Raw genomic sequence first — 27,444 nt, 5'->3', positions numbered from 1 at the left:
CAAAAGTCGGCTAATGGAAAATTCCCATAATAGGAAACAAAAGGTGTTTTTGTTTTTTTTAGAAGAAGCTCCTGTGGGGGCATTTTTTGGGGTAGACGTCCCAAAGGTAGTTTTCAGGGACTCTCCTTGCACGAACCCCAAAGTTTGGTGAAGACTGGGTCAGGGGGAGTCCAAGGTTATGGGCTCTGGAGAGGTTGCCCCTCCCTCCTCTATAGTCAAGCAGCAGCCGATTAGTGAACGAACAGACTCTCTTACCTTCCAAAACTTGTCTATGGAGGTGGGAGGGGGCGACCTCCTCCAGACCCCATAACTTTGGACCCCCCAACCCAATCTTCACCAAACTTGGGCGTTCTTGCCAGGAGAGTCCCTGCAAGCAACTCCTCAAGGATGGGGGCTCTACCTCAAAAAATGCACCAAAGGGCCGAATTTCTTTTGGAAAACCCAAAAATAAACCGAATTCCCATATTTACCGGTATGGGAATTCGGCGTATTTCAGGTTTGTTGAAAAAAATCGGGCCCAATAAACCCGAACACGAATTTTACTGGATTTTTAATAGTTGCAAAACAGCTACAGGGATTAAGGCAGGTGTGTTAGTGATTACATAGTCACTGTCCAGTAGGGGCCTTCCACAGATGGCTTTCCCATGGCTTAAAGTGCAGCAAAATCGCAGAATCAGATTTTCAGCATCAAAAAATGCCCTGAGTCAGAAAACAGTACACCTGCACTGGCAAGAGTGCTTTCAAACTGCGCCTTACAGCTCTTTACATGTGACATCTTAACATGTGGCACCCCAACATTAGACTATGATGTTACATCCCCTGTGTTCAAGATCCGGCGGTGCCCCAGACGAAATATTGGGGCTAGAAAACCTTACATTTTCCAGTTGAAGCAAATGATCTATGCAAGACACATCATCTTTCCCGTGCACCTATAAATTCATGAAGCTGCCTTATAGTGTAGTGGTTAAGAGTGGTGGTTTGGAGCAGTGAAGTCTGATCTGGAGAACCGGGTTTGATTCCCCACTCCTCCACATGAGCGGCGGAGGCTAATCTGGTGAACCGGGCTGGTTTCCCCACTCCTACACATGAAGCCAGCTGGGTGACCTTGGGCTAGTCACAGCTCTCTCTGAACTCTCTCAACCCCACCTATCTCACAAGGTGGCCGTTGTGGGGAGGGGAGGGGAAGGTGATTGTAAGCTAGTTTGATTCTTCCTTTAGCGGTAGAGAAAGTCTTCTTATTATTATACTGAATCAGATCATTGATTTGCCCCTCTTAGTATGGTCTATTCCGATTGGCTACGGCTCTCCAGAATCTCAGGTGACAAAGATCTTTCCCAGCACCTTCTATTTGAGATCCTTTAACTGGCAATTCCAGAGACTGAACTTGGGACCTTCTGCATGCCATGCAGATGTTCTTCTATAGCCTCTCTCCTATTCTGGACCCCACGCACTAGGATTTAGTAGCATCAGGAAAAGGTACAAAGAGGGTTTGGGGGACATCATTTGTCTCCTGCAAAGAAGATGAATGCAAATTCATTTCCATCCCATCAGCATGCTGTTCCTGAGCCGAGCTCAAATACTGAAACCAAGGGTCTTCAAACCTGACTCAGCATTAAGCCCCGGTTAGCCCACAACAATCGTGACAAAGGAAAAGAACAGGTCAGGCACTTACTGACGGCAGCTACGAATTCATCAAAAAGGCTGAATGACACCACAGGTTCAGGCAGCTCCCGGAAGAAAAGCTTGAGCGCCCCAGTTATCACATGCACGTCATCCCACTGAGGGTCAGACAGGCGCAACTTGTCCTCTGGGGAGTGGGGTATCAATAGCAGAGTCAGTGTGGACAGAGGTACCTGAGAAGTCGTACCAGGCCCCTGAACGCAGTACCTATGCCATGCAGAATAGATCAGGCCCCAGTGGATTAATGAACTGGATAATAGCTATCACCCTCTGGTTCCATAATCACTATTGCTAACACGAATCTTATGTTCTGTTCCAGAACAGATTTTCAAAGATTAGGAACGGGGGAGGGAACCTGGCGCCATCTCAGAATCACAGAATCATACAGTTGGAAGAGACCACCAGGGTCATCTAGTCTAACCACCTGCACAATGCAGGAAATTCACAATTACCTCCCTCCCCCAGTAACCCCTCAGTAACCCCTACTCCACGGCCAGAAGATGGCAAAAAAACCCACCAGGATCCCTGGCCAATCTGGCCTGGAGGAAAACTGCTTCCTGACCCAAAGTGGCGATTGGCACTATCCTGGGCATGCAAGAAAGGGCCACGAGAGCCGAACACTGCTGCAACCCTTCCTGCCCTCATCCTGATTGTTAGCAGACCATTGTAGAACTGGAAAGGGGGAGTGTGCCAGAATTCGTAAGAAATGTGAGCAGATCCCGTCTAAATGCCATGCATGGAAGCACAACTTCCCTTGCTCCCCCCCCCACTCCCAAAGCAGCCCCAAATGCCCCTCAAATGATTTCTGGGTTGTGGGGACCCCCCCGGGAGCAACCTTATAAGTGCACCTAAGGAACAATCACATGTGGACAGAAACGCAGGGGGAAAGGAGCGTCTCCCTCCTACCCCCAAAACAACTCCCATAATTGGGGATACCAGGATACCTCCCCTCTCCAAACCCTGCGTTTTGCCCTTATTTTGAGGGACCAGTTTTATCTCGAATTTGAAAACGCAGGGGGAAAGCGAGGCGACCTCTGACTGCTGGAAATGTCATGCATAATCCAAACAAAGACCCAAAGTGGTTGGAGGGGTGACGGCGAGTGAAACAGCCGTGCATAAAAGGCCAGAGGCCTGGTTCCACTAGAGATTTCCACAGGCAGAAGGGATTTCTGTCTGCAGACTGAGACTCCCCCCACCCCGCTGCAGCCCAAGATGTCCCCCAAAATGCTGTTCCGGCATTCTAAATACTAGTTGGTCCAATAGAGTCATCTGGAAGTTCTTGACCATCTCGCTTGCTCTATGGGACAAGCATAGTTACCAAGACCTTGATGTCACAGAAACAAAGGTACAAGGGGTATAAAAACCAACTCTTCTTCTACCAAGATGCACCCAACATTACCTTGGCTACGCTGCTCCGGGAAAACATAGCGGCCGTCAGATGTCACTGCCCGCTCTGCAAAGCGACATAATGGATACAAAAGATGTTAGAAATGGCGGAAATGGCAAAACTCACTGCACTGATAAATCAAAAAGACAATGTACAGTTCATGGGGGAATGGGAGGCATGGAGGGTTTACTGCGAAACTGAACTTCAACTGGGGGAATTTAAAGGTTACTCATTGATCTAATCCACTTTTCAAAGATATTGCTGAAGAAATATGGTATATTAATTTTGTTTTTAGTTTTTAAATAACTTCTTTATTATTATATACAATGCTTAATAATCAAAATTTATAATTGTTATATTATATTTGGCTTGAAATATTTTATAACTACAGCTGAACGGATATTGAGTAAAGTAATTACATTTAGTTATACAAAATATATTAGGATTAGAATCCTTAATACAAAAGAGAAAATAGGTTTATAATAAGATGGAGGAAGATGAAGGGGGAGTCTTTTATATTTTCTTAATAACAAAAATGTATTTTCAACAATATTGTATTTTTTTCTTGTTCTTATTGATAAACTGAATACATTGTTGAAATGTTTGTTCATAATGTTATAGAAAAGAATAAAAAAATTGTTTAAAAAATGATTACAGAGAGGCTTGTGGGAAAAGGGAAGGCAGATGTGACATTTTAACGTTGGCCATGGTGGGCCCTTCACCGACAGTGCGGTCGTGGCTTCAGAACTTGCCTTAGACACATAAATATCAGCAAATCAAATGTTGGTTTACATTAAACAATTTAAAAAGCAGAATGGGCCTGGTGATTGGGTGGAGGGCAGGTGTTGCTGATGTCACAGTCAGTAGCCGATAAGTGCCTTCCGCCAATCACTGTTCTCCCACTTCAGTCAGCCATGCAAAGAACGTGCCGACCAATAATTTCGAAGCTCAGCCAGCACTGACTGTAGAAATTAATGTACTAAGGTATGCTGGAAAACTGACCCTACCGCTCTTCAAATCCACCTTTACGAAGGAAAGCATTGTAGGGGAAGAGATGGCTTTAAGGATCAGTATCTCCTTCCTCTTTAGCTTCCTTCCCTGCTCATCCCCCGCACACCCAGATATCACAATACACACTCACCACGATCAACTATGAACCTCAGCTTCTGGATAACGGCCAAGTTGCCACTGACTCTGTAGATACCATCCACATCCAGGCCTGAAAGAGAAGGAGAGAGCCCATTATGACTTCTATGCACCCTTTGGGTTGGCAGGATGTACATAGGAGTGTACTGTCAGGGCTAGGGAAACACATAGGGTTGCCAACCTCCAGCTGGTGCAAAAATAAGCACCAAATACTAAATAGACTAGGAGCCCCGTGGCACAGAGTGTTAAGCTGCAGTACTGCAGTCCAAAGCTCTGCTCACAACCTGAGTTCGATCCCGACGGAAGTCAGTTTCAGGGAGCCGGCTCGAGGTCGACTCAGCCTTCCATCCTTCCGAGGTCGGTGAAATGAGGACCCAGCTTGCTGGGGGTAAAGGGAAGATGACTGGGGAAGGCACTGGCAAACCACCCCGCAAACAAAGTCTGCCTTGGAAACGTCGGGATGTGACGTCACCCCATGGGTCAGGAATGACCCGGTGCTTGCACAGGGGACCTTTACCTTTACTAAATAGACTAGCTAAGTGAAAAAATAGTATTCAGCTCACACTGATAATGCAAAAGTGCGATGTTGTTATTTACAAGTGCAAGAAGCCAACAATAATAGAGATACATGCAACAAAATGTATACAAAGATACAATGTAGCTAAAAAGCTACCCATACAGATGGTCAGTTTCAACCTGAAAAGTCCTTTAAAGGTAAGTACAATGACTTTTTTTATTTCTTTCTTCATCATCTTTCTGGAAGAAATAAATAAAAAAAGTCATTGTACTTACCTTTAAAGGACTTTTCAGGTTGAAACTGACCATCTGTATTGGTAGCTTTTTAGCTACATTGTATCTTTGTATACATTTTGTTGCATGTATCTCTATTATTGTTGGCTTCTTGCACTTGTATATAACAACATCGCACTTTTGCATTATCAGTGTGAGCTGAATACTATTTTTTCACTTAACCTCCAGCTGGTGGCTGGAGATCTGCTATTACAACTGATATCCAGGCGATAGAAATCAGTTTCCCTGGAGAAAATGGCAGCTTTGGCAATTAGACTCCATTGCACTGAAGTCCCTCCCCTTCCCAAACCCCGCCCTCCTCAGACCCCACCCTCAAAATCTCCAGGTATTTTCCAGTCCGGAGCTGGCAATCCTAAAAATAGAATCATAGAATCATAGAGTTGGAAGTGACCACCAGGGTCATAATAGCTATCCCCCTCTGGTTTCATAATCACTATTGCTAATGCGAAATGGGATCTTATGTTCTATTCCAGGACAGATTTTCAAAGATTAGGAGGGAATCTGGTACCATCTCAGAATCACAGAATCATAGAGTTGGAAGGGACCACCAGGGTCATCTAGTCCAACCCCCTGCACAATGCAGGAAATTCACAACTACCTCCCCCACACACACACACACCCAGTGACCCCTACTCCATGCCCAGAAAATGGCCAAGATGGCCCCCCTCTCGTGATCTGCCTAAGATCATAGTATCAGCCCTGCTGACAGATGGCCATCTAACCTCTTCTTAAAAACCTCCAGAAAAGGGAAGCTCACCACCTCCCGAGGAAGCTTGTTCCACTGAGGACCTGCTCTAAGTGTTAGAAAATTCTTCCTCATGTCTAGACGTAAACTCTTTTGATTTAATTTCAACTCGTTGGTTCTGGTCCAACCTTCTGGGGCAACAGAAAACAACTCAGCACCATCCTCTACATGACAGCCTCCAGATGGTGGCTGGAGATCTGCTATTACAACTGATCTCCGGGCGATAGAAATCAGTTTCTATGGAGAAAAAGGTGGCTTTGGCCATTGGACTCCAGGGCATTGAAGTCCCTCCCCTTCCCAAACCTAGCCCTCCTCAGGCCCCACCCTCAAAATCTCCAAGTATTTCCCAACCCAGAGCTGGCAACCCTAGAAATACCTGGATGGTATTTTTGGTACAGGGTCCTTTAAGCCACGCTCTAAAAAATCGACTTCACTCACTCACCTCTCTGCTCCACAGCCTCAACGCACTGTTGAACAAAGCGTGGCACCGTGCCCCCTTCCCGATAGCACAGGGCTTCCAGACGGCAGCCAAAGACCTGGTCTAGGGATAAAGAGGGCAGGAGGTTAGCAGGGTAGGATAGAATAATATAATATGGGAAGCGCTGCTGTGCATTCGGCTGACCTGCAGGGGGTGTACATCGGAGGACGGCTCTGATTACAGCCCTGCGCTACCCCACCATACCCATAATTCATTACATGCACTCGGGGGGTGTGTGTGTGTGTGTGTGTGAGCCAACACATGTTAAGTTGCTTCATGCCAAAGAAGAAAAGGAAAAAGAGTTGGTCTTTATACCCCACTTTTCTCTACCTTCAAGGAGTCTCAAAGCAGCTTGCAATCACTTTCCCAATGGATGTCTCTTGCCTTTAAAACCCTACGGGGTCGCCGTAGTCAGCTGTGACTTGATGGCAAAAAAGAAAAGACAATCTCTACCTTTAAGGAGTCTCAAAGCGGCTTACAATCGCCTTCTCTTCCTCTCCCCACAACAGACAACTTGTGAGGTAAGTGCTGCTGAGAGGGTTCTGGGAGAACTGTGAGCAGACCCAAGATCACCTAGCAGGCTGCATGTAGAGGAGGGGGGAATCGAACCCGGCTCACCGCTCTTAACCACTATACCACGCTGGCTCTCAGCATGAAGGAGAAGGGGGGGTCACGCCAGCAGTGAGCAGTGCATGGACGAGGCAGGCGGATACCATCCTCACACACCTCTCCACTCCACTCACGCCTTCTTCCACAGCAGATGCAAGTTTCCCCACCTCAGTGTGAAAGCAGCAAAAGTCAGCATTGTTGGCTTTAACGGACAGGAGCTCCCCAAGGTCTCGGGCAGTGGTCTTTCCTGTGACCTTCTGCCTGGTCATTTTAACGAGATGTTGGGGATTGATGCAAGGGGACTTTCTGAATGCGAAGCAGATGCTCTGCTACTAAGCTATAGTAACTCTCCTTATCAAAATGTACAGATAATCTGTTGCAGTAGCGCTAGTCCCACTTTGGGGGGGGGGGCTTTTGCCTTTTCCAGGGTTCACCCGCTGCATTAGGTAACATGGCCTGGTCCAGCCAGCACACAACAGAATCAGCACACGTGCCACAGGCAACGGCAGCATGACAATACTGTCCCTGAAAACGCATCGTCTGCACATATCCCATGCTGGCACCACAAGAGGCCAAGGTCTTGGGAAGTCACCTCGAATCAATCCTTTCTCCTGTAAGCTCCGCAGTGGGGGCCGCTTGGCGATGAACCTTCTCAGCTTGCTCTTGACCCGTTTTTTGTAGAGTTTGTCAGGGCTAGAAGGTGCTGGGAATGGAAAAGGAGAGAAGATGAGAGAAGGAACCGAGGCTGCTACTATACACACATTCCTTGAAGCCGCCTTATGCCAAAGCAGTCTATTGGACTGTCAAAGGTGGCTTCTGCTCCACTTTCCCACCCCAACTGCATAAGAATATAAGGACATAAGGAAAGCCATGCTGGATCAGACCAAGGCCCATCAAGTCCAGCAGTCTGTTGACACAATGGCCAACCAGGTGCCTCCAGGAAGCCCACAAGCAAGACGACTGCAGCAGCATTATCCTGCCTGTGTTCCACAGCACCTAATATATTTGGCACGCTCCTCTGATCCTGGAGAGAATAGGTATGCATCATGACTAGTATCCATTTTGACTAGTAGCCATGGATAGCCCTATCCTCCATGAATCTGTCCACTCCCCTCTTCAAGCCTTAAGAACATAAGAAAGGCCATGTTGGATCAGACCAAGGTCCATCGAGTCCAGCAGTCTGTTCCCACAGTGGCCAACCAGGGGCCTCTAGGAAGCCCACAGACAAGACAACTGCAGCAACATTATCCTTCCTGTGTTCCACAGCACCCAATATAATAGGCATGCTCCTCTGATCCTGGAGAGAATAGGAATGCACCATGACTAGCATCCATTTTGACTAGTAGCCGTGAATAGCCCTCTCCTCCATGAACATGTCCACTCCCCTCTTCAAGCCTTCCAAGTTGGCAGCCGTCACAACATCCTGGGGCAGGGAGTTCCACAATTTCGCTATGTGTTGTGGTTTTCCCCCCCCAATTCCCCCTCCTTCACTCCTGCAATGGTAGCCACAATTCTAGCAACTTCCTAGGATTATCCATCCCGAGATCGGCTTGGCCCATACCTGCCGAGGTCTCACTCTTTTGGCATCCTGGTTCCTCTTCCTCGTCATAGCTGAGATCCACAAGGTCTGCACTGCCTGCCCGGCAAAGCGGATACAGAAGAGGCTCGTCCAGAGGATTTTCTTCATCCTGGAGAGTGAAAGGGAAGCAGGCTAGGACTGAAAAGGTGGTGGGGCAAAATATGTCCAAGGAAACATAGCTCTGGACTGGATGGCCCAGGATAGCCTGATCTCATCAGTTCTCGGAAGCTAACCAGGCCCTGGTTCGTACTTGGATGAGAGACCACCAAGGAATTTGAAACACAGAGGAAGGCAATGGCAAACCACCGCTGTTCATCTCATCCTTGCAAACCCTACGGGGTCGCCATAAGTTGGCTGAGACTTTACAACACTTTCCACCACCAAACATGCTTAATTTCCATCTTGTGTTCTGACTGAATACAATAGAAAGAGCCCCACGGTGCAGGGTGGTAAGCTGCAGTACTGCTGTCCAAGCTCTGCTCATGACCTGAGTTCGATCCCAACGGAAGTTGGTTTCAGGTAGCCGGCTCAAGGTTGACTCAGCCTTCCATCCTTCCAAGGTCAGTCAAATGAATACCCAGCTTGCTGGGTGTAAAGGGAAGATGACTGGGTTTTTAAGAAGAGGTTAGATGGCCATCTGTCAGCTATGCTGATTCTGTGACCTTAGGCAGATGATGAGAGGGAGGGCATCTTGGCCATCTTCTGGTCACTAGGGATGTGGAGTGGGGAGGTAGTTGTGAATTCCTGCATTGTGCAGGGGGTTGGTCTTGATGGCCCTGGTGGCCCCTTCCAACTCTATGATTCTATGATTCTATGGGGAAAGCACTGGCAAACCACCCAGTAAACAAAGTCTGCCTAGTAAACGTCGGGATGTGACATCACCCCATGGGTCAGGAATGACCCCGTGCTTGCACAGGGGACCATTACCATTTTTATTGTTTACTTAGTCTGACTGTACAATGTGCCATTTCTGTGGTGCAGAGTCCTCTGTTAGGATGGTATCAGATGGCCAGATATTTGCGCTCCGATTCATCCTCGTCCCATAAACCTGACTATGCCTTCTACTGAGTCAGACCATTGTTCTAACAAGGCCTGGACTGTCTCCTCTGACCGGCAGCAGCTCTCCAGAGTCTCAGGCAGAAGTTGTTCACATCACCCACTGCCTGAACCTTTTAGCTGGAGATTCTGGGGGTTGAACCTGGGACCTCATAAGAACATAAGAACACAAGAAAAGCCCCGCTGGATCAGACCAAGACCCATCAAGTCCAGCAGTCGGTTCCCACAGTGGCCAACCGGGTGCCTCTAGGAAGCCCCCAAACAAGACAACTGCAGCAGCATTATCCTGCCTGTGTTCCACAGCACCTAAGACAATAGGTATGCTCCTCTGATCCTGGAGAGAATAGGGATGCATCATGACTAGTATTCATTTTAACTAGTAGCCATGAATACCCCTTTCCTCCATGAACATGTCCACTCCCCTCTTAAAGCCTTCCAAGTTGGCAGCCATCACCACATCCTGGGGCAGGGAGTTCCACAATTTAACTATACTTCCTTTCATCTGTTTTGAATCTCTCACCCTCCAGCTTCAGAAGATGACCCCGCGTTCTAGTATTATGGGAGAGGGAGAAAAACCTCTCCCTGTCTACTTTCTCCAAACCATGCATAATTTTATAGACCTCTGTCATGTGTTGCATGTCTCCCCTTAACCGCCTTCTTTCCAAGCTAAACAGCCCTAAGCGTTTTCACCGCTCCTCATAGGGCCTCCTGAATGCAAAGCAGATGCTCTGTCACTCAGCCACGGAAATGATAATGAAGCTACCTTATACTAAATCAGACCCTTGCTCTATCAAGGTCAGTATTCTCTCCTCTGACTGGCAGATTCTGTCTGGGGCCACAGGTAAAGATCTTTGACATTACCCGTTACCTGATCCTTTCCAAAGGAGATGCTGGTGATTGAACCTGGGACCTTCTGCATACAAAACAAATCCTCTACCATGACTCCTCCCCATGATCATCTGTGTTCCCAACAATGCCTAGCAGTGACCCTTGGTACTCTCTTTTCAGTCTACACCTTGCTTGACCCCAGTTTCAGCCCCGTAGCCAATCCACACCATCCTGGATTAGGATAGCAAAACAGCATAGACCGGGATGGCATGAGCCCTTCTAGACCTCTGGTTTCTGTCATATCTTGACTCTCATAAACCACTATCTCCAAGGGCCGTATCTCCAAGGGCCAAACTGCATATTGTTGGACTGGGTGCCTGCTTTCTTCTCTACCAGTGATGACCGCAGCTGGGTGGACGGGCATGCATTGATTGGGGGAAAATGAAGAACTAACCACCACCGCTGTAGCCCTGATTCAAATCATACACAAACAGGACTGCTTTGGAAGGTTTAAAAAACCACATTGGATATGATTATGGGATCTCCAAAGTAACATGTCACTCAGGTGTAAAGCAGAGGGTTTATACAGATCTACATCCACAGCCCTGACCTGGATGGCCCAGGCTGGCCTGATCTCATCAGATTCCAGAAGCTAAGCAGGGTCAGCCCTGGTTAGTATTTGAATGGGAGTCCTCCAAGGAATACCAGGTTTGCTAAGCAGAGGAAGGCACTGGCAAACCACTTCTGTTAGTCTCTTGCCCTGAAAACCCCATAAAGGGTCACCAAAGTCGGCTGCAACTTGACGGCACTTTATACACACACACATTCACAGGAATCTGCCCAAGGTCCAGACTGAAGGAAAGGTGGGTCACTTTACACCTGATGCTACCGCTTAGATCAAGGGTTCAGATCCATCAAAAAAGGAACTGTAGTCTGGACCACCTCACTAAACACACACCACCACCCCTCATTCTTCTGTAAGCTCCAGGTGGGGACCACCCAGCAACATGTAGCGTGGTATAGTGGTTAAGAGCTGCAGACTCTAATCTGGAGATCTGGGTTTGATTCCCTGCACCTCCACATGCAGCCTGCTGAGTGACCTTGGGCTAGTCACAGTTCTCTCAGAACTCTCTCAGCCTCACCTACCTCACAAGGTGCCAGTTGTGGGGAGGGAGGGGGGAGGGATGGCGATTGTAAGCCGCTTTGAGACTCCTTTCAGTAGAGGAAAGCAGGGTATAAAAACCAACTCTTCTTCTTCTTAAATGTCTGCAGGCTGTTGAATAAGGCTTGAACAAAACCAGCCTGCAGAATTACTTCAGAGCTAGGTTGGGCAGAGGCCCTTGTCAACGCAACATCTGCTTTGCCTCAGAGCTCTCCTAGGTCCTGAAGGAGATGCCTCTTGGAACACGGTATCTGCTACTGGGTGACTTCCACTGGCCCAGGCATTGCTCAGCAGCTCTGGGTTTAACAAAACATTATGTGTGACCCAAGTCAGGTCGGGGTTCCCCTGACCCAGCTAGCAATACATTCACAACTGGGAACTCCTGTTCCCAAAAGTTGCAGGGCCAATTTCTGCTTGCAAGCATGGCTCAGGGAGAGGAGGAGCTTCAGCCTTCCTTTCCGTACCATTTTCTTAAGCTGAAACAGCCATGGGGTGCCATTTCCTGGAATTCCACGTGTTGCAGTCTGAACACACGTACCACAGTTAAAAACATAATGCTTAGTTGACCCCTTATGATCTCCCAGCCTCGTCAAAATAAGGCAGCTTCTTGGCAACTCCTTCCCATTAGCAGCCTCAACTCACCAGCCTTCGGATGACTCCTTTGATAGCTTGATACCAGCCTTGGCTGATAGCCTCACTATCTGATTGCAAGAGATACTCATTGCCAGTCACTGTGCGGAACTATGAATACAAGAGAACAGGAGTAGCCGTGTTAGAGTAGGTGACGTTCCCACGGTTCCCACTATCCGTACTTCCATTCTTAGAAATGTGCCACTCCAAGCCTGTAGCTGCACTTGACCAGAGCCTATGGGGTGGTATTCCTAAGGCCCACTTCCCGGAAAAACCAAGCCACAAATGTACATATAAACTGTCTTATACCAAATCAGATGATTGGAACATCAAGGCCAGGATAGTCTACTCAGGCTGGCAGCAGCTCTCCAGGGGCTCAGGCAGAGGGGAGGGGGCCGTGGCTCAGGGGAGGAGGGCATGGCTCAGTGGTAGAGCATCTGCCTGGCATGCAGAAGATCCCAGGTTCAATCCCCAGCATCTCCAGTCAAAGGGACTAGGTGTCAGGTTCAGGCGTCTGTCCCTAGCATCCCATAAGCAAACTCATCCAGGCAGGTAGCTCTGAAGCAGTAATACTTTATAAGGAGCAAAAAGACAGATTAAAGGGCTGACTGCCTACAGGCAGGTGAGGCTAGTAATGGGGAACACAGGCAGGTTACATGCTTAAAACACTACGGACTGAAAAGGTAAACATTGCTAAGCAACCCCGAGATAAGTGGTTCCCAGGAAGATAGACCAAACACTCCCACAGCTGCAGAAAACAGGATGAGCGAAACTGTACAGACGTTCAAAGGCATGAGAACCAAGGACTTGACGTGTGGCCAGAACCTGGCCTAATGTCAAGAGCCTTTGCTTCAGCTAAAGGGCAAAGGCCTGACATTAGGCAAGGAGGTGATGTGAAAGTCCTCTGCCTGGAGAGCCGCTGCCAGTCTGAGTAGACAGTACTGACTTTGATGGACCAAGGGTCTGATTCAGTATAAGGCAGCTTCATATTTTCGGGAAGGGCCATAGCTCAGTAGTAGAGCATCTGCTCGGCATGCAGAAGGTCCCAGGTTCAATCCCAGGCATCTCCAGTTAAAGGGACTAGGCAAGTAGATGATGTGAAAGGCCTCTGCCTGAGACCCTGGAGAGCTGCTACCAGTCTGAGTAGACAATACTGACTTTGATGGACCAAGGTCTGATTCAGTATAGGGCAGCTTCATGTGTTCACAGTACCTACCACCTGATCCTTTTAGCTGGAGATGCCAGGGATTGAACCCAGGACCTTCTGCATGCCAATCAGATGCTCTACCATCTACTCAAAATGGGTTTGGCTGGGAACTCTCAACACCAAGAAGCAATACTGCAGTTTCCTTCTTGGGAATGTTCCCCCATTCCCCTCCCTTTAACAAGAAGATACCCTGCCTTCATTAGAATCACTGGCTGTTGCCATCCTAAGCATAATTACTTATAAAAGGACTGTGCTCTAGATTTGCAACGTTCCACCTGGGCCAATTGACTTGGTAGATTCCCCTTTTGTATTTGTGTCCCCCCACCCAATAAATTATGAGAAAATGAAAAGAAAAAGATGCTCTACCACTAGGGTTGCCAGCTCCGGGTTGGGAAATACCTGGAGATTTTGGGGGTGGAGCCTGAGGAGGGCGGGGTTTGGGGAGGGGAGAGACTTCAATGCCATAGAGTCCAATGACCAAAGCGGCCATTTTCTCCAGGGGAACTGATCTCTCTTGCCAGGAGATCAGTTGTAAGAGCAGGAAATCTCCAACTACCACCTGGAGGATGGCAACCCGATCTAACACTGAGCCATGGCCCCTTCCACATGCTTGGAAACGTTTCTTTCCATTTGCCATTGACAGCAATTGCAGTGGCTCCTCTCTGAGGAGCCTCCCTTCCAAAGGTGTGATACAAGGCCACTAAACGACAACCCTGGCCCTGTCCGGGAATAACAAAACGCTCCATGGTGTGGGGGAAAAGGTTCAGCTATTAGCAATTTGACTTGTGGCCCCCTTGTTCCCTAGGCGGAGGCAGGTCAGAATGCACTCCCGGAGCACCCGTGTTCTTACGTGGATGACGTTCCGCTTGCTGGACAAGTCCTTGGCCCACTCGATGTGGGCGCCGCGCAAATCCACACTGCTTTCGGGCCGGCTGCTCGCTGGAGTCTGCAGGGGAGAGGGGAGAAACAGGAGGTCTCTTTTCACCTTGCCAGACCCTACGCCAGGCTTGCTGTGCCCCAGAGACCAGCAGAAAAGGGAGAACAAGGGTGCCTTCGGGTACCACGCACAACCAGTGCTCCCGTCCTTTTCTTCCGTCTGCCAAATCGCTCCACCCCGCCAGCTCCACTCACCCATTCGGCTGCAACTTTGGGGTCCTTGTAGAACATGAGGCTGTTCCCAGCCAGAACCAGCCAAGAGGTCGTCCAGCACTTTCTGGAGGGTTATAAGAGAAGCAGGGGAGGAATTCAGGAAGGATAAACCTCCGGCGCATATATTCCATGCACCCCCACCCACAAAAGACTAAAATAAATGTCCCTGTGTGTCTGTGCTTTCCTCTTCCATGCCTCATGGGTAGCATTATATTACTTTGTGGGAATAAACAGCAATATATATGACTCTCCTCAACTTTCCAATAACAAAATACCAGCGGGGCCACTGCTAAGTAGGCCCTGCGGGAACAGCACACCATGGAACATGTAAGCTTTTTGCATTTTCTTCCCTATCTCCTTGCACATGGAAGACACCAGGTTTTCTAGGTTTACCAGGTCCCTTTGCTCCACCAGTGGGAGCTCTTCAGCAGCACACAATGCGCCTACATCACTTCCGGATTTACTCGGAAGCGATGCGGATGCTCTATCAATTTATGCCGAAAATCTATGGTTTCCATAGTTTCGGTGCAGGTTGCTAGAGCGTCCACATCACTTCCAAGTAAAACCGGAAGTGACGTGGGCACTTTGCTCGGGCGCGCATTCACGCGTTGCCCGCCGGCCCTCAGGTGGTCGGCAGGCAGCCCAGTGGATTGGTGGGATTTTACCCACCACCACCGGGCACTTGGCAACCCTAAGGTTTTCTCATGCCAGTGGTGTCATCCCCTTGGGACTACTACAGGTCACGCTTCCCTTCATGGCTGGCTGATGGAAAGTTTAGAGGTCAACTGAGATTCAGCAGTTTTGTCTCCTGTTGTCTGTCAATATCCCATGACCCCAAGGTCTTGGACCACCAGTGCGGTCCTAAGCAGTTACATCCTTTTAAGCCCAATGACTTCAATGGATTTAGAAGGGAGAATGGCACAGAAAGTGAGGGGCGGGTGCAGGCACATACTGAACCAGTCACACACGAAGTGTCTGCTAAATTCATCCGTATACCCTCTGTGCCACAGAACAGGCTTATTAAGCAAGACAAGTTGGACCCTCTCCGCCCCCACTTCCTCAATATTTCTTCCTCTCCCCCCACGAAGAAGAAGAAGAGTTGGTTTTTATATGGGATTTTCTCTCCCTTTTAAGGAGAATCAAACCTGCTTCCACTCTCCTTCCCTTCCTCTCCCCACAACAGACACCCTGTGAGGGAGGTGAGGATGAGAGAGTTCTGAGAGAGCTGTGACTAGCCCAAGGTCACCCAGCAGGCTTCATGTGTAGGAGCGGGGAATTAAACCCGCTTCTCCAGATCAGAGTCCGCCGCTCCGAACCGCTACACCACGCTGTCTCTCTCTCATATGAACAAGACCCAACCTCAGCTCCGCTTGATTTCTTTGAAGCATTTCCGGCCCCCTCCTGTCCTGGGAGGGTAGTCGAGAAAGGCCCCATTATCCACTAACACCCTCTCCCTAACCCTTTTGTCCATTCCCGGCCAGGACATTGCTTGTCAAAACCCCTTCAGCTGTGAAAGGCCGTGGCAGGCAGAATCGAGGAGGCGGCCAGGTTAGCGTGAATTAAGCCGGGAGAACCAAACGCTTTCTGGATTCTGCCAAAAAGGCTGGAGAGCTGGACTCCTCTCCTCAAGCCGGGTACCGGAGTTTGCGCCCTCCTTCCGCGATCTTGGTTTTGTTCAGCTGACCAGCTTTCTCCACCATCTGCAGCAAAGGAAAAAAGAAAACCTGCAGCCCCTGTGAGTCACTCCTCTGGCCTCTGCTGGCCTGTATTACACTCTTGCTCTCTTTTATTATCCCAGTGGTGACTCACCTACTAGAAAGGCGGAAGGCTTGCTCTGGAGGTACAGGTAGGGTTGCCAACCTCCAGGTGGTGGCTGGAAATCTCCTGGGATTACAACGGATCTCCAGCTGAGAGAGATCAGTTCGCTTGGAGAAAATGGCTGCTTGGGAAGGTGGACTCTATTGTCTTTCATGCATGGCTGTTTCACTCACCATCACCCCCACGATGACTTTGGGTCTTTATGTTGATTATGCATGCGGTTTCTGACCGTCAAAGGTCGCCTCGCTCTCCCCCTGCGTTTCCCCTCATTTTGCCCACGTTTTCAGGGAGCTGCTTTCTCTCGAATTTGAAAACGCGGGCAATACGTGGGGAAACGCGGGGGGGAGATCGAGGCGGCCTCTGATGTTCGGAAACGGCATGCATAATCCACACAAAGACCCAAAGTCATCGGAGGGGTGACGGCAAGTGAAACAGCCATGCATAAAAGACCTAATGACAGAGATTAGTTCACCTGGCGAAAATGGCCACTTTGGAAGATGGACTCTATGGCATTATACCCCACTGAAGCCCCTCCCCTCCCCAAACCCCACCCTTATCTGGCCCACCCCCAAAATCTCCAGGTATTTCCCAACTTGGAGCTGGCAACCCTAAATACAGGGGGAAAGCAGCCAGTAGGATGAAGAAAGGGGTACATCAGCTTTCAGGGTCCTTGAAATCACACAGGTGTTGTGAGTCTGTGCTGGGAACTCACTTCCCAGGTATGCAGGGGCTAGGGTTTCCAGCTCGGGGTTGGGAAATACCTGGAGATATCTGAAGAGGAAATAAAGGACAGTGGGGAGATCCCAGCCCCCCAAAGGAGGGGATTTGGGCTGGTTTGGCATTGTAAACCCAGCCTACGGGTGCTTTGCAGTATCGCAGGCCTCGCTGTGGGGTACGGGAAAGAAGGGGCTGTTACTCACATGCATCAGGTCAGGGAGGTTAGACGTGGAACCATTGGCAGTGCCTGGCGGGGGGTAATCCACCATCCAGGCCACGCAGCTGTGCTGGGAAAGGTTCCGGTGATGACTTCCCTGGTTGGGAGCCAAGAAAGAAAGGGGTGTACCCCAATACTCGATGTATACAATCCCTTCACAAACCCACCGCCATCTCACCCTTCTTCCTGTTCTAGACCCATTCTCTGTCATCTGTTACAGCCATCTCTCTCTCTCTACAGCGAGGTGTAGTGGTTAAGAGCGGGGGTTTGGAGAGGTGGACTCCAACCTGGTGAACCGGGTTCGATTCCCCACTCCTGGTGAACTGAGTTGGTTTCCCCACTTCTACACATGACATGAGCAGCAGACTCTAATCTGGTGAGCAGGGTTGGATTCCCCACTCCTACACACAAAGCCAGCTTGGTGGCCTTGGGCTAGTCACAGCTCTCTCAGCCTCACCTACCTCACAGGGAGTCTATGGTGGGGAGGGGAAGGGAAGGCGATTGTAAGCTGGTTTGATTCTTCCTTAAGTGGTAGAGAAAGTTGACATATAAAAACCAACTCTTCCTCCTCCTCCTCCTCCTCCTCTTCTTCTCTCTCTCTCTCTCCCATTCTCTCTCATCCACTTCTGGAAGGACACCCCCACCCCTGCCATTTCCCAGCCCTTGTGACTTACCTTGGTCCCCCGTGTCTCTGGCAGCACCATGGACTTGGCGTAGCTCAGCTTCCTGAGGCCCTGACTGCCAGGCGATTCACCCTTCCCTCCGTCTTCCTCTCTGCCTGGTGTTTCACCCACAGCAGGGTCTGCTGAGGGTGAGGGGCTGTGTCCGTCGGTCAGTCCCAAGCTCTGGGAGGGGGGGAAATGGCAGAATTGCAAAATATATACCTTGTCTCTCTCGAGGGCAGCGGGCAAGCCAGAACCTTGGCGGCGAAAAGCAAGGCTTTTCTTTCTCCTCTCCCCAGCTCTAAGAAAACCCCACGGTTTTAATCCACAAGGGGGGGGGGCACACTATTTCAGTCCTTGGCTCCCCTTGCTAATCGCCCTCAGACTTCTCTGACCCACGGCTTTCCCCTGTTTCTGCGCTGCCCCCTTCCCCGTTCCTGCCCTGACCCTCGCAGCTATCGGCACACACCCCAGAACTTCAGGCCCGAACTCCCCTGGCAGGGGGCAGGGGGCAGTGGAGGAGAGGAGGGAAGGAGGGGGCTCGGAGATTAGCTGGCCGGGCCGCTCCTTCCCCTCTGTCAGGACACATTGTTCGTTTGTCAGAGTAATTATTGCAGAATTTCCCAGGCACCTGGCGGGCAGCCCGGATATTCAGTTTGCCGAAAGGTGCCAGGAAGCGATGGGTTTTGGAGGCAGTCTTTTGGGAAGGGAGAGGAACGGTGCCAGGTATTTGTCAACACGGATCTTCAATAGCTGAGCGGCCTCCTCATAAGAACATAAGAAAGGCCATGCTGGATCAGACCAAGGCCCATCAAGTCCAGCAGTCTGTTCACACAGTGGCCAACCAGGTGCCTCTAGGAAGCCCACAAACAAGACGTCTGCAGCAGCACCGTCCTGCCTGTGTTCCACAGCACCTAATATAATAGGCATGCTCCTCTGATCCTGGAGAGAATAGATATGCATCATGACTAGTATCCATTTTTACTAGTAGCCATGTGAACATGTCTCCTCCCCTCTTAAAGCCTTCCAAGTTGACAGGTTCAATCTCTTCAATAGGAGATTTAGTGGGTGGACTCCCCAGGAACCCAGACCCACCCAAAGAAAGACAGCCTTTCTCACACAAAGTCCAAAGGGTAGAAGACATGCCCTTCTACAAGTATGTTGAGGCCCGTAGGGGCTGTGGCTCAGCGGTAGAGCATCTGCTTGGCTTGCAGAAGGTCCCAGGTTCAATCTCCGGCATCTCCAGTTAAAAGGGACTCTGCAGGTAATAGGAAAGACCTCTGCCTGAGATCCTGCCAGTCTGAGTAGGCAATACTAACCTTAATGGACCATGGGTCTGATGCAGTATAGGGCAGCTTCATGTGTTCATGTAGTACACATGCTTGCACACACACACACAATAACATGTGTGTGAGAGCACTGCACATACGCCAACTCTACGCATGCTTTCACAAAAGCAACAGTTCATTTTTAAAAAACTTTCACATGACTTGCACTCAAATATTTGCAGCCCACTCATCTTATAAAATGATGTTTATGGCTTTCCCTCTTTCTATTCACAACAACCTTGGAAATAGGCAAGACTTATACTGATTGGTCCAGTTATTCACCGAACACATGAACACATGAAGCTGCCTTCTACTGAATCAGACCCTCTGTCCATCAAGGTCAGTATTGTCTACTCAGACCGGCAGCAGCTCTCCAGGGTCTCAGGCAGAGAGGGCTTTCATGTCACCTACTTGCCTAGTCCCTTTAACTGGAGATGCCGCGGATTGAACCTGGGACCTGCTGCATGCCAAGCAAATGCTCTACCACTGAGCCACAACCCCACCCCCAACTTCATGACTGAGTAGGAATTTAAACTCGGGTGTCTCGAGGTCAAATCCAGCATTCTATCCATTATTCCACACCTGGTGTTATCCCTCTAGCACTCTGAGAAACACCAATCTCAAAGCATTTTGATGCCTCTGAAAACGGAGGCATTTAAAGCATCCTATTAATTCAATAACATTGCAATTCCATGGTGCTGCCACCAGGTGGCAGCCAATCATATATTAATAATATGAGCAAAAGAAGAGCCCTGTGAGACCTTAAAGACTGACAAATTTTCTGTATGTTTTAGTGGGGGAGCGCAGGAAGCATGGTATAGCCCAATTTCATCAGATCCTGGAAGCTAAGCAGGGTCGGTACTTGGAAGGGAGACCTCCAAGAAAGACTCTGCGGAGGAAGGCAATCGCAAACCACCTCTGCTTAATCACTTGCCTTGAAAGCCCCTTGCTGGGGTGGCCATGAGTTGACTGTGACTTAATGGCCCTTTACACACACACACACAGTTTTAGTGGGAAGCCCACAGACAACTGCACTACAATAAATTGGTTAGTCTTAAAGGTGCCACAGGTCTCTTTTTTGTGTGTACGTATGTTTTGTTGCAACAGTCTAACAGGGCTACCACGCTGAAATGAGAACATACCAAGAGCCCTGAAGAATCAGGCCAAAGGGTTTACCTAGCCAAGCATTCTGGTTCCAGCAGTGGTCAGCCCAAGCTCAGCTGTCACTGCTGAGCATTGCCCACAGGGGTGTAGCTAGCGTTGCCAACTGCCAGGTAGTAGGAGAAAAAGACACCACTGTACTACTATCAGGAGATTAGGAAATCAGTACAGGGGCGACAAAATTGTACAATAACAATTACTGTTAAGTGCAATTGGGTAATATGCCTTTAAGACGGGTCGATCTTGCAGCCGGCACAGCACAGATGTGTATTGTTAACGCTTAAGCCTTCTAGTGTGGATTGGTATTTAGGAAATAGGTTTCACTTTGCATACATGGCTGCCTTAAGGATAACTACCCTTCGTGGGAACTAACATGCATCCAGTATTTTGAAATTTAATCTTTAAGATGTGCAATATTAGAGGAATCTATATGTAAGTATATCTATATGTAAGTATTCTTATATTTATTGTATTTATTAAATGAACTATTTTTGTAATTTTATATTTGAAACATATTATATTTATTGCATTTTAAAATATTACATATTGGAATAGGAAGGACTGATGAAGAATTCTACCCATAAGAATTTGAAACGGCCGTATCCTCCATCAAGTTACTCCTCTAAAATTGGTATTTCTGCTAGAATTGCACACTTACCTGCATGGGACTTATAGAAGAATGCAGCACCTTGCCAAAGACCTTGCATTTTTGTGAATTTTGTTAGTGTCTGTGTCACCATCCATGTGGACTTGTTTGGTTGTGCTTGTTATTTTTGTATGCTTGTACATAACACTGTATGTTTATATGTATAGTTGTATTTAGACACCATAGGATAAATATTGGTTGCACTTAACAGTAATTGTTATTGTACAATTTTGTCGCCCCTGTACTGATTTCCTAACTGCCAGGTAGTAGCAGGAGATCTCCTGCTAATTCAACTGATCTCCAGCCTATAGAGATCAGATCACCTGGAGAAAAATGGCCGCTTTGACAATTGAACTCTATGGCATTGAAGTCCCTCCCCTCCCCAAACCCCGCCTTCTTCAGGCTCTGCCCCCAAAATCTCCTGCAGGTTGCAAAGAGGGACCTGGCAACCCTAGGTGAAGCTGGCTCAGTTCCCATGGTGAAGATACAGAGGCCCAAAGGAGGCAGGGGTCCAACGCTGCACATGTTCCTTCTGCAAGCTGCTGCTCCGTGGCATGAATTGAGCCTGGGCTTGGCTGGTGATATGCATCTAACTCCCAGAAACTGGGGGGAAGGGGGATGCATCTGCCAAATTATTTACACTGAATAACCAAATTTCTAGGAACCGGTTTAAAAATGGCTGTCAATAATCTTGACCAGCCATCATGACCCCCCGCCCCCCAGCCAGCCCCAAGAATGCCTTATTGGGGCCAGAATGCACCCTGTTGCTTGTGAAAGTAACCTAATGGACAGGCCTTATCTACCTGCTACCACTTTTGAATTGCTGTTGACTCCTGCCTCCCTAGCAAGTGTGCAATCTTATGCAGAGGGACTTCAGTCTAAAACCACTGAAATCGCTGGGCTTGGACTGGAAGCCCTGTTTGTAAATTACAGTGAATGCATGCACAAGCCACGTACAGAGCACACTTAATTTTTCTGTAATACACGCATGGCACACTTCTCGTGTTATGTTCCATTCAGGTACACCTGCTAGGGTTGCCAACCGCCAGATGGCACCTGGAGATCTCCTGCTATTACAATTGATCTCCAGATGACAAAGATCAGTTCATCTGGAGAAAAGAGCTGCTTTGGAGGGTTGGCTCTATTGCATTATACCATGCCAAGGTCCCTCTCCACCCCAAACCCCTCCCTCCCCAGGCTCCACTCACAAAATCTCCAGTTATTTCCCAACCCAGAGCTGGCAACCCCAACAGTTGCACATGGTATACAAAGACCACATTTACCCAGGCGCTGGTCCCTGGTTTCAATTGCAAACTTGAACATGCATTGGCTCTTCCTTACAAACAGAGGTATGCATGCTGCACATGCTGGATGGATGTGCTTTCACTGTAACATGGGAACAGGGCTGGGAGTAACTCTACGTAGGCTTCACCTTGAACTGCTAGTGGATTAATACCTACAGATCAAACAGTGATCCACTCCGCTAGCCAACCAACAACAGTCTTACCACCACCGCGCTGTTCTGATGGCAACGGTGGAGTAATTGAAGAAGAAGAGTTGGCTTTTATATGCCGACTTTCTCTATCACTTAAAGGAGACTCAAACCAGCTTACAATCACCTTCCCTTAAGACACCCTGTGAGGTAGGTGAGGCTGAGAGAGTGTGACTAGCCCAAGGTCGCCCAGCTAGCTTCATGTGTAGGAATGGGAAACAAATCCAGTTCACCAGATTAGCCTCCGCAGCTCATGCGGAGGAGGGGGGAATCAAACCCGGTTCTCCAGATCAGAGTCCACAGCTCCAAACCACCACTCTTAACCACTACACCACACTGGCTCTCTGGCTCAAAGCGATGAGGGAAAGACCCTTGCACACGACAACACTGGCCTCACCATCTTCTGGCTGTTCCTCCGCAGCAGCTTCCACGATTTCTCACCCGTTGCCAGCTTATAAAAGTAACTGCGCCGCCAGCAGGAATCAATATGGCGTTCCCAGGCTTCGAGGACTTGTAGCGGGGGACCGGGAGGGCTGGGGGGGCGCTAGCTGTTTCGTCTCCTCCAGGTTGCAACACACTGGGGGGGGGCTTCCACAGAGGGAGACAGATGTGCATCATCCAACATCTGGCAAAAGAAAACCAGCTGTGCTTTTCACACGTCTTAAGAGAGAGCTGCTCCTGCTCAAGTCAGTCCCATGAAACGCCAGGTACTTTCACTTCAAACGTCCCCCCGTCGCTTATAACAGGGATCCCCGACACTTTTGATCTTGTGGGCACCTTTGAAATTAGGGCTGCCAACCTCCAGGTACTAGCTGGAGATCTCCTGCTATTACAAACTGATCTCCAGCCAATAGAGATCGGTTCCCCTGGAGAAAATGGCAGCTTGGGCAATTGGACTCTATGGCATTGAAGCCCCTCCCCAAACCCTGCCCTCCTCAGGCTCTGCCCCAAAAAACCTCCCACTGGTGGCAAAGATGGCCCTGGCAACCCTACGGTGGACGGGGCTTCTGGTGGACTTCAGTGGGTAGGACCGTTATAGGGTTAGCGTGAGTGGCACTCGTGTGGTGAGAGCCCTGAGCTGTGGCTCACGGGGTCTTCCATCTTGACGTCTTCCTCATAATTATAACTCGCCCTTCCTCCAAAGAGATCAGGGCGGCATAAATGAGAATGGCTCACGTTTTATCCTCGAATGACCCTGTGAGAGGCTGAAACTGAGGGAAAGACCAGCACGAGGTCATTCAATTCCCTTAACTGCTCAGCCCACCTCTGCCCAGCCTGACTCTGACATTCGAACTGGGTCCCACATTAGGGTTGCCAACCTCCAGGTAGCAAATCAAAAACAAGGGCACCTCCATGCCTGTACCGAAAGGTTTGGAAATTAGCACGGGAGAAATGGTACAAAAATGCACACAGACAGGTTGCAAAGTAGCAAATATGTAATAGGTGACAAAGCTAGAAAAGACAAGACAAGTGTGCAACACGAAATCTTGACTACTAAGTTGCTAAATATATACAAAAATACAAGGTAAGTATGAGATAATATTTGGTGTAAATCAGGAGGCAAAAGTCCTCTTCTGGATTTCAAAGATAACCAGTTCCTTAGGATATCCAATTGCAGGTATAAATTTTTGGAAGCCCCCAATTTTTGGATTTATACCTGCAATTGGATATCCTAAGGAACTGGTTATCTTTGAAATCCAGAAGAAGACTTTTGCCTCCTGATTTACACCAAATATTCTCATACTTACCTTGTATTTTTGTATATATTTAGCAACTTAGTAGTTAAGATTTCGTGTTGCACACTTGTCTTGTCTTTTCTAGCTTTGTCACCTATTACATATTTGCTACTTTGCAACCTGTCTATGTGCATTTTTGTACCATTTCTCCCGTGCTAACCTCCAGGTAGCGGCTGGAGATCTCCTGCCATTACAACTGATCTCCGTCCGATAGGGTAGAGTCCAATTGCCCAAGCGGCCACTTTCGCCAGGGGAACCGATCTCTGTCGGCTGGAGATCAGTTGTAATAGCGAGAGATCGCCAGCTAGTACTTGGAGGTTGGCAACCCTAGTCCAAGGGCCCTCTGCAGTTCTCCCGGTCTCCAACAAATCCTCCACTGCCTTCCCAGCCTTGGCTCCTCCGTCCTCTTCTGCCAAAGCCTCAACCCAAGACGCAGCCCTTATTCCGTTTTTAGGCCTGTCACTCGTTGCTCAAGCGCTGGAGGAAACTGGGGGGGGGGGGAGAAAGCAACCCTTGCTTCACCGCTGGAGTTTGTCACGATTTCTAGCAGTCCGGGGAGCCTCCTATTCCTCACTTCCCCTAATGCCCCAGCCCCCTCTAACCCATCCTTCTGCCCCTCATCCTACCTCAAGCCTCTGGGCCTGGTTGATGCCCTCCCTCAAGGACCCTCCCCAGCTAATACTTACAGCCTGCTGTCAGTGCCTGGATCAGCTGTGGAGCAAAGAGGCACACCCTGAGAAGGGACTGGCCCTCCTCCTGGCTTGCCCACATCCTGTGGGTGAGCGCAGCCTCCCGCCGCCTTCCAATCAGGGAAAGGGCAAAAGGGGAAGTGGGGCCGAGGCATGTTCGCTATGGAAGCCCCGCATGAACCTCAGGAGAAGCACGCACGCGCACACCAGTTTTCAGCCCGTACCGTGGGCCCCGAAGACGCACGAGAGCAGAAGCATAGCGCCGTTCCAAGCAGGGTGATGCCAGTTGAAGACCACTGGAATCGATTGTCTTAAGGCTGGAGTCACTTTGCAGAGGATAGCGCCGTACGCCCCTAAACCAAGCTTCTCCTCCTTTATTGGGGGCACGTACCACGAGAGCCAGAGTGGTGTGGTGGTTAAGAGCGGCGGACTCTAATCTGGAGAGCCGGGCATGATTCCCCACCCCTCCCCATGAGCAGCGGACTCTAATCTGGAGAACTGGGCTGATTTCCCCGCTCCTCCACATGAAGCCTGCCGGGTGACCATGGGCTAGTCGCAGTTCTCTCGGCCTCACCTAACTCACAAGGTGTTGTTGTGGGGAGAGGAAGGTTAGGAGATTGTAAGCCCCTTTGAGACTCCTTAAAGGTAGAGAAAAGCGAGGTATAAAAACCAACTCTTCTTCTTCTTCTTCTTCTGGTTTAAAAATTGAATCTAAGAGGAGTTAAGACAATTCCATGGAGTAGAGGTGTGCGTATTAATCCTGATGAACCACCATGTTCAGAGACTGTAATACTTCTGAGCATCAGGGACTGGCCACAGGTAACCGGGAAGGGCTGTAGCCTGCCTTTGAGCTCCCAGAGACATTTGATTGGATGCTGTTGGACAGATAGAAGGCCAGACTCGATGGGCAGCCTGACCTACACATACAACATGAATGTCATGGAAAGGAAGTAGTAAAGTCCTGAGACAGTAGAAAGGACCATCCCAATTCAGAGAATCACATTTTTTTTTAATGGTGCCCTCTGTTTAAGAAAAGTCAAAAAACAAATCTTCCGCTTATGGAAACCTAGCACTGCAAGGCATTTGTTAGACTGTGCCGCCCTGAAGGAGTGCTGTTTTGGTTGGCTTCTTTTAACTTAGATGCATTCAAAATGGCAGCGCCGCCAGTTCTCTAAATCAACACAGCCCTCTCATTATTCTGACGCTTCGTCCTGATGCACAACTAGACCAGTCCTCTGAGTCCAGACCAGAAAACCTTCTTGCCCTCAAACGCAACACATTTGCAATGATCCAAAAAATGCCCAACATAAGAAGTAGGGTTGCCAACCTCTCGCTATCACAACTGATCTCCACATGATAGAGATCAATTTACCTGGAGAAAATGGCCACTTTGGCAATTGAACTCTATGACGTTAAAGTCCCTCCCCTCTCCAAACCCCACCCTCCTCAGGCTCTGCCCCCCAAATCTCCAGGTAATCCCCAACCTGGAGCTGGCAACCCTAATAAGAAGGGCTCTTACCCCTTGGATACTCACCTTCTTCACCAGCTCCTCTTCTGGAGAATTTTGCCCCTGGCTCATGTCCGCTTGTTCTGCGTTTCTACTGATCCTTTGGGATAAGCCACCTATGCTGAGGCTCTTGACAAGGGACCGGGGACAAGACCCCATGGCTGGTAGACTAAGGCTGTGGCTGGACACAAGCCCCATATGAGGGTGAGGGGCAGTATACAGGTCCTCCAGAGAACAGGAGAGCATGTCCAAATGCCCTGGAAGGGGGGGGGAAATGGAGAAAGTTAGTATCAAAAGCGATCAGCTGCAGGTTGGTATGGCGTTGTGTGGCCGACATAGCTAGGGAATAGTACTTCAAGTACTTGAAGGGCTGTCATAAAGAGGAGGGTGCCGAGTTGTTTTCTGTTGCCCCAGAAGGTAGGACCAGGACCAACGGGTTGAATTTAAATCAAAAGAGTTTCCATCTAGACATTAGGAAGAATTTTCTAACAGTTAGAGCGGTTCCTCAGTGAGACAGGCTTCCTCGGGAGGTGGTAAGCTCTCCTTCCCTGGAGGTTTTGAAGCAGAGGTTTGATGGCCATCTGTCAGCAATGCTGATTCTACGACCTTAAGCAGATGATGAGAGGGAGGGCATCTTGGCCATCTTCTGGGCATGGAGTACGGGGTCACTGGGTGTGTGTGTGGGGGAGGCAGTTGTGAATTTCCTGCATTGTGCAGGGGTTTGGACTAGATGACCCTGGTGGTCCCTTCCAACTCTATGATTCTAGTACCATCTACTAAACATCCCGAGAGTAGTGCGGGGGTGTAGTGCAGGGGTGTTGTGCAGGGGTGTCAAACTCATTTGTTACAAGGGACAGATATGACATAAATGTCACATGGTCAGGCTGGGCAGTGTGTACTTTGATGCCAAGTACCAGAGATACAAATTTTATAGCAGATACAGGCAAAGCCAGTTAATGATATTGTTTTTTTTTTATTTTTTACTTAAAACACAAACATACTTAA

General features: G+C 49.0%; 1 protein-coding gene across 1 annotated transcript in view; it reads right to left on the bottom strand.

The window, feature by feature from the left end:
• Window positions 1–27,444, bottom strand: part of ARHGAP9 (Rho GTPase activating protein 9) — a 39,793-nt gene that overhangs the window by 2,391 nt on the left and 9,958 nt on the right. Inside the window, exons 4-17 of the mRNA XM_056849366.1 lie at window positions 26,467–26,696; window positions 22,905–23,051; window positions 17,893–18,063; window positions 17,205–17,315; window positions 16,105–16,166; window positions 14,449–14,530; window positions 14,168–14,263; window positions 12,123–12,221; window positions 8,432–8,543; window positions 7,448–7,558; window positions 6,211–6,309; window positions 4,209–4,286; window positions 3,080–3,133; window positions 1,673–1,807 (exon numbers count right to left, since the gene is read on the bottom strand). Coding sequence (XP_056705344.1) covers window positions 1,673–1,807; window positions 3,080–3,133; window positions 4,209–4,286; window positions 6,211–6,309; window positions 7,448–7,558; window positions 8,432–8,543; window positions 12,123–12,221; window positions 14,168–14,263; window positions 14,449–14,530; window positions 16,105–16,166; window positions 17,205–17,315; window positions 17,893–18,063; window positions 22,905–23,051; window positions 26,467–26,696 — 1,587 coding nt within the window. The remainder of the gene's footprint in view (window positions 1–1,672; window positions 1,808–3,079; window positions 3,134–4,208; window positions 4,287–6,210; window positions 6,310–7,447; window positions 7,559–8,431; window positions 8,544–12,122; window positions 12,222–14,167; window positions 14,264–14,448; window positions 14,531–16,104; window positions 16,167–17,204; window positions 17,316–17,892; window positions 18,064–22,904; window positions 23,052–26,466; window positions 26,697–27,444) is intronic.

Source organism: Euleptes europaea, chromosome 1, assembly GCF_029931775.1.
Source record: "Euleptes europaea isolate rEulEur1 chromosome 1, rEulEur1.hap1, whole genome shotgun sequence".
NCBI classification, from domain to species: Eukaryota; Metazoa; Chordata; class Lepidosauria; order Squamata; family Sphaerodactylidae; genus Euleptes; species Euleptes europaea.
This window is presented reverse-complemented; position numbering and strand designations above follow the sequence as displayed.